Raw genomic sequence first — 13,018 nt, 5'->3', positions numbered from 1 at the left:
ATTTTCAAATATGTTGAATAAATTTGCAATTTAAGCAATTTAATTTTACAATTTTCAAATATGTTGAATAGGGTTGGGGCGCGGGGATCCGCGGGGTAGGGCGGGGCATAAAAGTCGCCCCGAGGTGCGGGGCGGGGCGCGGGGCGCAACCTGGGGGTGCGGGGCGGGGCGACCATGATCCGCCCCCGCCCCGCTCCGTTGCCATCCCTATATGAGTACAAACAAAAGTACCTAACACCACTTTTGCCAATGTCATTGACTCAATCATTAGAGTGTTTATGCGTAAAATTACTTTGAGATGCGAGATATTCGAATTCAAGACTCTATAAGATATCACACAAATTTCCATCAAAACTAGAGGTGGTTCTCAAGAAAAGTGATGGCTACAATTTCTGCCACAAGGAAAAAAAAATAAAATTCAAAATAGTGAAGGCACTACACTGAGTTCTACAAAAAAGTATGCCGTACTCAAATGCTGCCTAATTCATTCCACTATTACAAATGAAGACCAAGAAAGAATATAGGCAAATTGTGATTCCTTCTACACACCTACATCCCAACAAAAACTCCAGTCATGACAAAATAATGGTGACAGTGATACAGCTTATGCTTATAAAAAAAAAAAGAAGAAAACTATAGCTTGCACATTTGTGTCTTCAAGCTGACCCATCTTCTGTGCTGCTCTCTTCTGCACTTTCACTTTCATTAACCACTTCCTCCTCTGCCGGCACTTCCTGTTCAGGTTCCTTAGGGCCTTCTTGTTCAGGCTTTGCAGGCCCCGGTCCAGCCGAAACTTTGACCATTGAAGGGCGCAAAAGCCTGTCGCCGAGTTTGAACCCTTTACGATATTCTTCGATTATGATATCTTCTTCATATTCAGTGGATTCCTCCCGCATAATTGCTTCATGCAACTTTAACAAAGAAAAAAAGAACATTTGATTATCAGGATAATGTTCTACTACATCACAGAGAGAGGGAGAGGAAGAAAAAGTTTTTTACTAAAATCTATCATGAAACTTACGACTGCATCTTAAAGCTATATGCAAGGTAAACAAACTTCTCAAACATTATCTCTGCCTTGTTAACTAACCTTATCGTACAACTACGCATTTCAAGCCACAAGGACATACGAAATACACATGATAACTCACCAAGTTGGCTCGATTCAATCAAGCCTTGGCATGTGTCAAAACCATATCCAGGTCTTCCTAAAACCAGAACAAACTTGGTCAAACATTCGATTAAGTTCATCAAGTACTCGACTGAATTTCGAGCCAACTCGGTACGTTGCCTGCGTAAAGCAACAATCAAATACAGGCAATTCATTATGCCAAGTTAGCGATGGAAATGTTGACAGGCTTACACTAGTAAAAGTAGTTAGGCATTTTAGAGATGAGAGAACAAGATTGTACGACATTATTTTTTCCACATGGTACAAAGTTTTTCATGCATACTAGAGTTTAAGGATATGAGTTACTCACCAATGGATCAAAGGGTTTCCCAATCGTCTCCACAGGGACAACACCAAGAGATGCTATAATTTCTACAAATTGCTTGTATATGCTCTGATAACTGTTGTTGATCTTTTCTTCTCCCTCTGTCTCAACCTTAATCTGAGTTTTAGCCCTTTCAAAATTGTCCAAAACAGGTATCAAATTCTCCACAACTTCCCCTTGGGCATTTGTAACTAGTGAAAGGCGATCCCTCTCTGTCCTCTTCCTAAAATTATCAAAGTCTGCACTAATCCTAAGTATCCTGTCCTTTGCTATTAATAATTCTTCTGACAACACAGCCACTTTCTTTTCTAGGTCAATTTTCTCATCTTCCAGAGATTGTAGAAATGCCTCTACCTCAGAAACTTTTGCCTCATCATTACTTGCCAGGGCTTCTTTGTAGGATTGAAGAGACTCTATGATGGCTGAAGCAGGTATTTCTTCAGTAGTATCCTCCTCACTAGCATCGTCTTCCACCACAACAGCACCATCTAAAGAACCCTGTTAGATAAAGTCATTAGCAAAAGAGAAAACAAAAGAATGCACAAAAATAAATTAAGAACAGGGCACTGCGTTGGCGGTAAATGTAGTGGACATTTAGACTTTTCAAACTTGGCATGGTAGCAGAATACACAATAACCTTACATGATGTACGATGTACCACAAACCATTACATTACAGATGGAAATGCTTTATCATTAAAGATGCCTCTTTGAAAAGTAAGTGAAAAATCTGTCCTTCGTTGGAAATATTGTTTCTATACAATATCATAGAAAATAATTCAAATGATACGGCGGGATTGGGTTATTCACTCAACATTAAAGGGAGAAAGGGACTATAAAAGGAAAAGGCCATAACGAACTTCCAGTTTAGTTTAATTATTCTCTATAGTAGCTTCAACCATACCCTCTTGTTGAATGCTTGTCTGCACACGAAAACCATGAAAGAGTATCAAGAAGTTAAATGTAATGATAAAAGTTTCCGACAAGTCACAAAATGTAATGCAAAAGTTCTCTTCTATAAAAGGTGACAAATCCCATTTCAGCACTTGAGCATGATTGTCAGAAAAAGAAATGTTAATAATTTGCTCTATCACTTCTAAAATTGCTCAAGCAAGATACTCTTTCTCAGAACATTTACCTAGTCGAACTTCATTCAATTATTAGAAATTACTTATACCAAAATATTGGTACAATAGTCATATCCATTATCATAAAATATTGGTCTAGTACTTATATCCATTCTCATATCAAGACATCTAGTGTACGTCAAGTGCGCCTTAAAGTCCTTCAACCAAATACCAGCTCTCCACCTCATCTCTGAAGCTGAACAACCTCTCCTCCATTTTGTCCTATATACTTTGCACTCACAAACAATCAAGAAATTTGGTTCAACTTGTGATACACACATACATTAATACACAGAGGGCAATCCTTTTGATAAACCATTAAAGTTGGGTACTGCACCCACAGCAGAAGACCACGACAATACGATATGGTACCTTAACCTCTGGTTTTGTAATGCTACTAAGGAAAAACATTAGACACCTCAAATGAAAGATGATAAAGTACAGGATTAATTCTTCCAAATTCCACAGTTTGACATTCCCAGTTACGTATAGAAAAAATCATACTGCTCAGCAGATAATTGTATCCTGCATCTTTTTGTTCATTTACGAAAATTTCGCATCAATCAAACAGCCCTAAAATATAGGTAACAAAATTAAAAAATATACACAACTAGATAACGGAAGTAGGTTTTGTTAATACCTCGATTTCAGGTTCTTGAAGGGTCTCCTCGGTCTCTGCAGTTTCAATTTTTCCTTCCTGTGAAGCGAAAGGAACGAAGTTTACGAACCGGAGAGAAGACTCACCGGCGAAGAGTAGCGGATTTACAAGAGAAAGTTTGGAGCCAATGCTTCTAGGCTTAAATGAGAGGCAAAATGGCCTCGAACCATTCACTGAAATGACGGTTAATCGAGGTGGGAGAGGAGCTCTGAACGGAGTCGTTTTGAGGACGGTGGCCATAGTGGGCGAGAGAGTGAGCGACACAGACGGAGGGTGACGGATATGAGGGAGCGATAAGGGGTGGTGGTTGTAGAAGAAAAGAAAATTCGAGTAAATGGGCCTAATGGGTCGTTGGATGGATGAACCTAATCAAAGCCGACCCAATCCCATTGATATTAAATCTTACGCTACGATTCTCATTTTCAGAGTCGGCTTGACCCATCCGTCGGATCGATTTTTAGCAAAGGCGGATCCGTCCTTTTCATTAATGGAAGTAGCGAAAACGGCGGTTTAAAAATCAAAACGTTAGAATCAGAAAGAGAAGTTACCGTTTAAAAGGGCCTCAATAATTGAAATCGAATTAATTTTATTATGTAAATTAAATAAACTACCCTCTGAGTCATTGTACTGCACTGGAAAAAAGCTACTGCTTTTCGTTTCAAGCCAAAGGCACAGAAGTGTCTAGTCTCGGTGTCTCAATCGAGCTGACTTCAAACTGCTTCTTCTGTGTTTTTTCCGGGAATCGGAAACTCGAATGCCTCCAAAACCTTGATTTTGAATGCGCCAACAGTTCCATCTAATTATGTGAAACCCTAAAAAATTGGAGCTCTCGAGGAAGTGTTTGGACTCTTCCTGCAGCTTTTCTAGGGCTTATCGAAGAGAATCGTTTCGATTTCTTACTTTTGAAGATTAAGGTCTAGGGTTTCCGTTTTGTTTGGGGGATTGTTTTTTTTTGGATTTGAAAGATGGGGAGCAGGAGAGAGGAGGAGCGAAACGAGAAAATCATACGAGGTCTCATGAAGCTGCCCCCGAACCGGAGGTGTATCAACTGCAATAGCTTGGTATGATCATTTTTCTCTACTACCTTCTATTTACGCATGTGTATGACTGAAACGATATATATTAATTTGTGTAGTGTAGTTGAAGCAGGAGACTTTGAAGTGGTCATTATTATTATTTATTTACTCGAAAGAAAATCTACCTTCGCTGTAAAGCTCTTTCTGGAATTTGTTTTGGATTAATTTTGTTTTCCTTCTCACTCTCTTTTAGCTTTTCTGGGATCGAAGGGAAAGGTGGAGAATTTTGTTTCTTTAGTTTCTCAGAAAGTTTTTTCGCAACTTTGTGGCTGAATTTCCTGTCAAGTTTTGTATTTTAGGAAATTGTTCTATCCTGATTTCGGTTTGTGGTGCATGTAATTTTATTGATTTCATAAATACCTTTGTTGCTGATTAAGTAAAAAATGGAGGGAGTTGAGGCTTTGAATGTTTCTTTTATGGTTGCCGTAAGAGGTAAAATGTATGCTCAACTGTCCTGTATTTGTTTGTACAGGGTCCACAGTATGTATGTACGAATTTTTGGACGTTCATTTGTACGACCTGCAGTGGGATACAGTGAGTAGTATTATCTTTTCATTTGATATTTCTTAATTTATGTTGTTATATTAATTTTATATTGTTATATCATTTTCTGGATTCCACTCTCCCATGATATAGATCGCTAAACTGGGGTAGCAAATTTAGAATGCTATTCCTTGCATTACAATTTGTCATTCTTATAGTTTTAAGTAGTCATCTCCATGGTTGTATGGATATGTCTCTAGTTCTGTGAAGAATTTGAAGAACGAGATTGGCTGAACTAGATTGAAGGGCGAAGCCCAATACTGGTTTGGGAAGGGAGGAAATGGAGAAGTTTGGAAGATGAAGCTTTGGACTTTCTAAATAGGATTTTTCCTAAATGAAACTGCCCCACAAATTATTTTCAGACCCCTTTACCATTCTGTACAAATGGGACCTTTTCTTTTTTCCTCCGATTTACTATTTATGGAGTGAAAATGAGGAAGTTTTGATAACTCTATGTGTAATATTATGCTACGTTGTCTCTTTTGTTGAGTTATCTGCATAGTTTCCAACTGAGCACCTGCGCTTCAGATACGTCATTACATTAATATATTACATTATAATGGTGTCTAGTGATTGTGGCATCCAGTGATTGTGGTTATGGTGAGGTGCCTCATTGTGGCTATTCTCTGAAATCTGAATGAAGATGAACCAACAACACTGTGGACACTAATTGCCACGAAGTCTTGACAACAGCAGTCTAATGGTTTGGAGATTGTACGTTCATGATTTTTTTTCTTTTTTCATGTGAATAATGGTTTTGGTTTAGAGATTATTTTGACTTTTGTAGGGATACGTAGCCAATAGGTTAATGCGTCCAATGTCCTTAACTTATCATATTCTCTTCTCAAAATGTAATATTGGGGGCTTATTAAAAAAAACTTGTTTGCTATCCTGCATTTTTCATAGCCCTTATTACTAATGCAGTTTTTTGTTTTTGATTTGGGCTCAGCCATTAAACTTTTGTTTTTTGGGATGATTTGGTTTGCACGGCATGTCATCTTATCCAGTGCATGTTGTCTGCTTTCTCTGATCATCGTCAACATCCGAGCTTTGTCCCAAAACCCTAACTTTCTCTCATGTCTTTATTTAATTTTGAATCATGCAGTCGGGAGTTTACTCATCGTGTCAAGTCTGTATCTATGGCTAAATTTACTTCCCAAGAAGTTGAAGCACTTCAAAATGGTGGTAACCAGGTACAAGAAATGGCCCTAAATTCCTTTGTCTTGCCTATTCGAATTAATGATTCTTGTGTTGATGAGGCATTTACTTTAATAGTGTGCAAGGGAATTATATATGAAGGATTGGGATTTTCAAAGGCAGAGATTTCCTGATAGCAGGTACGAACTTGTGGTTTTTTATTTTTATTTTTTTAATTGTTTTAGGCTTGTGTGAGAGCATGATGTTTTCTTAATCAAGTTTCTTCTTGCAGTAATGCTGATAAAGTGCGAGAGTTCATAAAGCATGTATATGTGGACAAAAAATATGCTGGATCAAAGACATCAGACAAGCCTCCTAGAGATTTGCAGGCAATATGATCATTTACCAATAAGAAGGCTTATTATCGATTTCTTTGGATGATGAAATTTACATTAGAGTTGTGTTGTGTCTGTTTATGTTTCTTAAAATTGAGGAATGTGCTGCAAGCCTGTTGGAATGTTGTCTATGAAATCTTTTACTCTCATTGTTCTAAATGGCTTTTGTTTACATTATCAAAATGACATTCATCGTACTCCGTATATTCTCTCCTCTTTTCTGTTTTTACTTTCAATAAAGTTGGATAGTACATTTTTGTTTCAAATCTATATTTGCAGTACAATCATTTCCTTTGTTTCACAGAGGCAGATACACCCCAGCTTTTTGATCCATCATATCTTCCTAAGAAATTAATTGAATCCAAAGTTCAGGATTAACATGCTACATTTGTTAATGTATTTGACAGGGCCTCAGAAATCGTGAAGATGAGACAAGACGTGCAAGTTCTTACCATTCTTATTCTCAGAGTCCACCGTATGACTATCAGTATGAAGATCGACGCTATGGAAGACATGCTGCCTCGCTTACCAGAAAGCCTGGTTCAGATAAAGGTCTTTATGTTGGAAAAGCCTCCAGTTTTGTCTCAAGTCCTGGTGGTGTAAGTGAACAAATGTACGAGGACAGATTTGCAAATGACGACTCAGTTTCTAGGTTTTCAGACTACTCAGTCTCTAGTGGAGGTGATCCTGTTAGAACTGGTGCTCAGTCTCCTTTTCAGAAGGACAGTGGATTTAGCAGTCCACCAGTTCAGTCTTCAAGGGTTATCTTAAACGAACACGTACAAAGTCAAGCAGCAAATTTTTCTCCTGATGCAAACTTTAGGAGAGATGCAGAAAGAATTCCATGCCCACAGGTCATGTTTCTTTCTCATCACTGGTGAAGTGTGGACCTTTTGTTATTGTTAAAATATGTATAAAAGATATGAATGCCCTAACTCAACAAGTTAACTTATTGGGTTGAACGGTATGGTAACTAATATTAACTTGGTATCAGAGCGGAAGGTATTGGGTTTAAACCTTAACTTTCTCAATTTAAACACCCATTTGTTGTTGCCCCAAGTGAGGGCCTTGTGTGAGAGTAGCCCTAGTGTTAGGCCTCTTTTGTTGTGCATGTGTTGGGTTGTCGGATTGGCCTCAAATGCGAGAGGGAGTGTTAGAATATGTATAAATGATGTGAAATGCTTCAAACCAACAAATTAACGTATTGGGTTGAACAGTAAAATAACTAATCTTAATAGTTAATGCATCTTTGTCTGTCTTGTATTTCAGATGTTTGTGGAAAGCATTTTGACACCAGTGCAGCCTTGTCTATTGGAAGCAATGCATAGCGTATCACGTTTCTTTTATAGAGTTGATATACATTGTTATCAGCCATATGAAAGAGCTATTCATTGATACAAGATATGAAATTAGAACATCATTATTGTTATGCCACATGTATTGTGCTGATTTTCTTCTTCTGTTTGTTGAATTTAATGAATGGTAAGCTCACACAACTTATGTGCTTGATAGTGTTTGCAGAATCCAACATGTGAATGATGTTTTTCTCCCTTATGATGTCACATCAGTCTACCTAAGTTTGATTGAACTAGAGAGGGATGCGCTATATACTTCCTGACTCTTCATTCTTTGTTTTTAGTCACATAAGCAAGGCCTCTATTTGCTTATTGGGTTAATCACTTTGCATGAAGCTCATTTTGAGAGTATATATGTGAGTAATTTTGTCTGCTTCAAATGTTTAGACTTATTGCTCCACCATTAAAGAGAAATGATGTATCATTTCCAGGAAAAGAAAGTTACACCAAAAAACGTTTCAGGTTGTCAGTATTGATCAAGTGATGCCATGTAGTTGCAGTTTCACTGCTTTTTTATTCATGTACGTATATGCTTGTATATGTAGATAAATACCAACTAGTTGAACCTTTACTGTTTTCCTTGTTCTCTCGATTGGTTGATAAGTGTTTATATATTTGGATATTTTGATATGAGATATGTATCTGTATATGTATTCATGTACTTTTGGATGAAGTTAGTTTTAGAAAGTGATTGGAGAGGAGGAGGAGAGGATTATAGCTCAAGGATATTTACATTTACTGACAGTACTTGAAGATTTTGTTACCTTTTCTGAATGGTAAAAGAGAAGTCCAGTAAAGACACCTTGAAGATGTCATCAAAAAAGAAAAATTCATTAAATTGATACCAGATAAAATTCGAAATTTGTGCTATTAGTTACAATAAGTATATCATACTAGATAGACTTCAAATCTCAGAAATGTCCATGAAGCTAATTTATTTTTGGGATCTGTTTTGGACAATCAACAGTAACACTATTTAACAAGAGAATCTACAGTCAACACTATTTAACAGTCTTGTAAATTTGCTCCTAACTAGGTCCTCTATGTAGAGGTTATAGATTCAATTCCTGTAAACAACCTCTCCACATATAATGTGGGGGTAAAGTCTGTGTATATCTTGCTTGTACCCCACCCCGCCCACTGTAGGAGCTTTGTGCATAGGAGTTGTTTACCCAAGTCCTCTACGATTTATTTTTCCTGTGAATAGTTTGTTGTGATATGATTGAGTATTTGCTGATCCAGTTTTGATTACGGATTATGTAAAATATTAGGGCTTTATGAGCATGACGGTGTTTGATTCTCAAAGGATTTGTAGGTATTGAATATTTGAATCTATTGATCTAGGGTCAGTTTGGTATGCTCTTAGGTAACTTTCAAATGATGGAAAACAGTATTGAAATATCCACTTTCATATCTCATAAAGCACCAATATCTTTGGCAGTTAGTTCGATTTTATACATGAGATATGCATGTTTTTGTGCTTCAATTTCCTTTTTTCAATGTGATTTAAGCATCTATTTCTTCTGTCTCGTTACAAACTGACATCCAATGGTTCCTCTATTCAGAGAGCAAAATCATCAGGAAGTTTTGGCTCATTTGATAGCAGTTCTATTTCGCTAAAGTCATATAATTCTGGTAGTTTGCTGGATGTGGTCTTGGAACCTGAACACGCTTCTGGAGCTAAGCAGGGTGGAATATCTGCTCACACAGAGTCATTTGCTCCTGTGGGTTATGATGGCTCAGAGCTTTCTAAGGTGTCTGTTGCTCCAGAAGAAGAGTCTTCTGCAGCTGTACCTCTTGACTTGTTTCAATCACCTGCTGCAACTTTGGCTCCTGTAGATTTGTTTCAACAATCTTTGGCAACTCCAGCTCTGTCAGCGAATTCATATCATGTTTCCCAATTTACTCAACCATCATCGCTTGACATTTTTGCCACAAATGTCCTCCAGCAGTCTGCTACAGTCGGAAATGAAAAACCAATGGTGTTATCAGTCCCAAAAAATGAAGGATGGGCTAGTTTTGACACTCCACCTGCTGCATCCAAAACAGGGGCTGCAATTGCGACGGCTGCAGTGATCCCGGTCAATGGGGTTTCCTTTGTAGATTTTGACCAGCGCTCTTCTGCGAATTCATGCGTCCAGTGGCCATCATTTCCTAATACACAGGAGTCTTCGTTGATGCCTGATCCATGGCATGTTGGTGTGCACAATATTCAAACCCCCACAAATACAATGCCGACTCAGGTAAGCTATCATGTAATGAAGTATGTCTTTTCATTTTTCACATCCTTTTTGGAGTTGTATCGGTAAAAGTAGCAGTTTTTGGTGTATGATTGGTTTTTTAAGAAACCTTGGGCAATACCATCGATGAGAATTTTTAGACGTTTATAATCACTTTATCATTGTTTCTTAGCAGGCATGGAGTGCCTTTGACAGTTCAGTTACTTTGAACGGCAAGCACAGTAATGAACTACAAGTAGCACCACAGGATCCTTCATTTACTTTGGATCAGTACTCTGGACTGAGAGTTTCAGAGGTTTCTACTTCGGAGTTTCAGAATTCCCATTCCGATGTAGCTTGTCCGTCCAGTCTAGCCTCACAAGTCACAGGGCTATCATATATTCCAGCAATGCCGCCTCTAATGGTTTGCATGCTTACTTTTTGCTAATCTCATTTTATGTTTGACTTTAGCCGTATATTTACTGGTGGAACTTTTGCTTTTCACAGATGGGGACAGTGCCAAATGCAACTGATTATAAATCAACTAACCCGTTTGATCTTCCATATGATTCTGATTTGGAGCAGACAAATATGGTATGTAGTTGATCAATGTACAATTTTTGCTAATAAATGGTTGACACTGCATTACATCCACAAATTTTACTCTCTTTGCGGGTAATGGTGTCACTAATAAATTTAAAGGGAATTTTCTTAGCCAACATATGTACAGCTAATATTTTATCCTATGTTAATTGTCTCTTAGTTCGACATTCATTTATGTCCCAAAGAAATCAGAAAGGCTACAACTGGGTTATTGTGCATACATCTCTGATTAACTTAGTAAGGTTATACTGTGTCATTTGTTTTGAAGGATCTCTCTTTCTTTTTTTGTCAAAAGGAGATGAAAAACTTTGAAATAAATATCGAATGTCTTTTGGACTTTGAATAGCTTGCTCTTTTTTTATCACGGAATTTACTCTTGTTCTAATGACTTTGTTGATCAAACTACCAACTCATGGGATTGGGTACTTTGTAAGTGTTGAGAATATCGAGTAGTGTGCAAGATTTTTATGACTGGGTTTCATATATGATGGTTAGACTAATTACATTTTGTTTAGATTAGTTACTTTGTCATTCAACCCAATAAGTTAACTTGTTGGGTTGGGGCATTTCACATCATTTATACATATTCTAAAATCCCGTCGCGTGTGGGTTGGGCAATCTGATGGCCCAACACATGCACAACAACGCTAGGGCCAATTCCATACAATGCCCTCGCTTGGGGCAACAACAAACATACAAAGGTCCATGCTTGGGGCAATAACAAATGGGGGTTTAAATTGCGGAAGCCAATTTTGAACCCAAGACATCCCGTTCCGATACCATGTTAAAATTAGTTATTTTTTCATTCAACCCAATAAATTAACTTGTAGGGTGGGTCATTTCACATCATTTATATATGTATATATATATTCTAACACATTCAAACACTAGAGAATCAAGCATATCATCTACTAGCAGAGGATGGCTATGTGATTCAAACGTTATGTAGGATGGTAATTAAGGTTTTCTTTTTTCATTTTCTATTGGAAAAATATTGAAGTTTCTTCTTTAAATGCAGCTTTTCTTGATTTGTTACAAAATTTAATTTTGAGATCGTGTATGATTCTAGAGTTACTGTAAATGTGAAGTATTACTTGTTTACGCTATTCACAAGATATTTGGAATGAGCACTTTGTGAACTTTCTCTGGGAGAAATAGTGTGAATACACCTTTGATATTGAGGTTCTCGTCCTACCACATTTCGCTGTTTTTGGAATCTAATTTTGTGAAGTCATATGTTTTCTATGAAAGAATAGGAGGGAGAGGAGAGTGGAGTGCGTATATATGTAGTAGTCTCTTTCTAATATTATTCTGGGTCTACATTTATTTTAGTTCTTGGATATGAGCTCTTTGCAAGCCACACTGCCAAATTCTGCATCGTCATCCACATATCTCGGTGGAGTCACCCCATCTTGGTTTCCTCAGGAGTCTGTGGCAGCTTATATCCCAGCTGCAACACAAGGTAGGATTTTATCATTGCTATTAGTGGAAGTTAATGTTCTATTTAACCGTTATATTTCTCTTAGACTGTTGCTCTCAGAGCTGAAAGGTGTTTCTACCAAATTATATAATGAAATAGTACATTAGTAACTGCGCAAGCATTTGAGAATTGTCTGGGGATATCTTACTACTTATTTGCATGCAATTTCATTTTTTCCCCAGGTGGCTTAGCATACATGGCAGGCCAAGCAACAAGTTCTCAATTACCGTAAGTCAGTTTCCACTTTTGTTACATTCTGTGGGTTCTGGTTGCCTGTTCCACTGTTGTAGTTGAGTGGTTTCCAATTATTGCATGCCATAGTATTTGCAATTTAGGTCACAAGTTGAATTCTTAGAAACAATATCTTCATATCTTATGTGGAGGTAAGGCATAAGGTGTGCGTATATCTTATCTGTCCTTGACCCAGCCCCATGGTTGAAGTCTTGTGCACGAGAGTTCTAAAAAAAAAAATTTTCTATAAACTCATAAAAGTTGTGCTTAATTTGTCTCAGGAATGTTGCTCAGACACAGGGATCTGTTGCTTCTGTAGGAAGAAATCCATTTGCTTAGGGTTTCTGTCGGCTGAAGTAGCATCCTCATCTTCAGTCAGTAGTATAAGGTCTCCAGTAATTGTAGCTATCTATTTATACACTAGAAATACTTTTATCCCTATTCCCCCTTTTTTCTTTTTTTACTAAGTTCTATTTGTATTCAAAAAAAAAAATGATGTTTCACAAGGCTTTGAAGGCTACGAAATTGACTTTGTTTAGTGTCCTGGCCTTGTATTTGTATCAAATACGTTAGTGTTTTTGTTGCTAGAATTATGTGTGGATGCTGCTACACAAATTGGGCTTTGGATTGTGTTACAAGAGCAATATTTTTCCTCCTTGTAGTGCTCTAATACACAAATTAGTTTTGGGGGGGATTAAT

At 37.5% G+C, this 13,018-nt stretch overlaps 2 protein-coding genes across 6 annotated transcripts; one reads left to right on the top strand and one right to left on the bottom strand.

Annotated features, from left to right (window-relative positions):
* Positions 1-380: 380 nt before the first annotated feature.
* Positions 381-3,572, bottom strand: LOC120016219 (protein GrpE-like). Of its 2 annotated transcripts, XM_038868881.1 has the most exons (4): positions 3,263-3,572; positions 1,482-1,994; positions 1,152-1,291; positions 644-911 (listed from the first exon to the last, which is right to left on the bottom strand). In XM_038868881.1, the coding sequence occupies exons 1-3, from the start codon at positions 3,518-3,520 to the stop codon at positions 1,187-1,189; spliced, it is 876 nt and encodes a 291-aa protein (XP_038724809.1). In that variant the 5' UTR covers positions 3,521-3,572; the 3' UTR covers positions 644-911; positions 1,152-1,186. The 2 variants fall into 2 exon arrangements, with proteins under 2 accessions (XP_038724808.1, XP_038724809.1); XM_038868880.1 differs by lacking the exon at positions 1,152-1,291 and having other exon boundaries at positions 381-911; positions 3,263-3,571.
* Positions 3,573-3,897: 325 nt separating this feature from the next.
* Positions 3,898-12,944, top strand: LOC120016814 (probable ADP-ribosylation factor GTPase-activating protein AGD14). Of its 4 annotated transcripts, none has more exons than XM_038869736.1 (13): positions 3,898-4,341; positions 4,829-4,890; positions 6,005-6,092; positions 6,175-6,236; positions 6,329-6,425; positions 6,839-7,285; positions 9,352-10,029; positions 10,202-10,429; positions 10,513-10,599; positions 11,941-12,070; positions 12,271-12,316; positions 12,601-12,659; positions 12,708-12,944. In XM_038869736.1, the coding sequence occupies exons 1-12, from the start codon at positions 4,246-4,248 to the stop codon at positions 12,656-12,658; spliced, it is 2,079 nt and encodes a 692-aa protein (XP_038725664.1). In that variant the 5' UTR covers positions 3,898-4,245; the 3' UTR covers position 12,659; positions 12,708-12,944. The 4 variants fall into 4 exon arrangements, with proteins under 4 accessions (XP_038725664.1, XP_038725662.1, XP_038725666.1 ...); XM_038869738.1 differs by adding an exon at positions 5,486-5,613 and having other exon boundaries at positions 4,278-4,341; positions 12,601-12,944; XM_038869737.1 differs by adding an exon at positions 5,470-5,613 and having other exon boundaries at positions 4,278-4,341; positions 12,601-12,944.
* The last annotated feature ends 74 nt before the right edge of the window (positions 12,945-13,018 follow it).

Source organism: Tripterygium wilfordii, chromosome 15 (genome assembly GCF_013401445.1).
Source record: "Tripterygium wilfordii isolate XIE 37 chromosome 15, ASM1340144v1, whole genome shotgun sequence".
Taxonomy (NCBI): domain Eukaryota; kingdom Viridiplantae; phylum Streptophyta; class Magnoliopsida; order Celastrales; family Celastraceae; genus Tripterygium; species Tripterygium wilfordii.
This window is presented reverse-complemented; position numbering and strand designations above follow the sequence as displayed.

What these genes read in the sequence shown, in the direction of transcription:
- LOC120016219 (XM_038868880.1), bottom strand. Translation starts at nt 3,520, where the DNA reads ATGGCCACCGTCCTCAAAACGACTCCGTTCAGAGCTCCTCTCCCACCT. An exon ending in TTCAAGAACCTGAAATCGAG is followed by an intron (nt 1,995 to 3,262) that starts GTATTAACAAAA and finishes TTTATCTAACAG; the next exon opens with GGTTCTTTAGATGGTGCTGT. An exon ending in GGAAACCCTTTGATCCATTG is followed by an intron (nt 912 to 1,481) that starts GTGAGTAACTCA and finishes TCTTTGTTAAAG; the next exon opens with TTGCATGAAGCAATTATGCG.
- LOC120016814 (XM_038869736.1), top strand. Translation starts at nt 4,246, where the DNA reads ATGGGGAGCAGGAGAGAGGAGGAGCGAAACGAGAAAATCATACGAGGT. An exon ending in CAGCAATGCCGCCTCTAATG is followed by an intron (nt 10,430 to 10,512) that starts GTTTGCATGCTT and finishes TGCTTTTCACAG; the next exon opens with ATGGGGACAGTGCCAAATGC. An exon ending in GCAACAAGTTCTCAATTACC is followed by an intron (nt 12,317 to 12,600) that starts GTAAGTCAGTTT and finishes AATTTGTCTCAG; the next exon opens with GAATGTTGCTCAGACACAGG.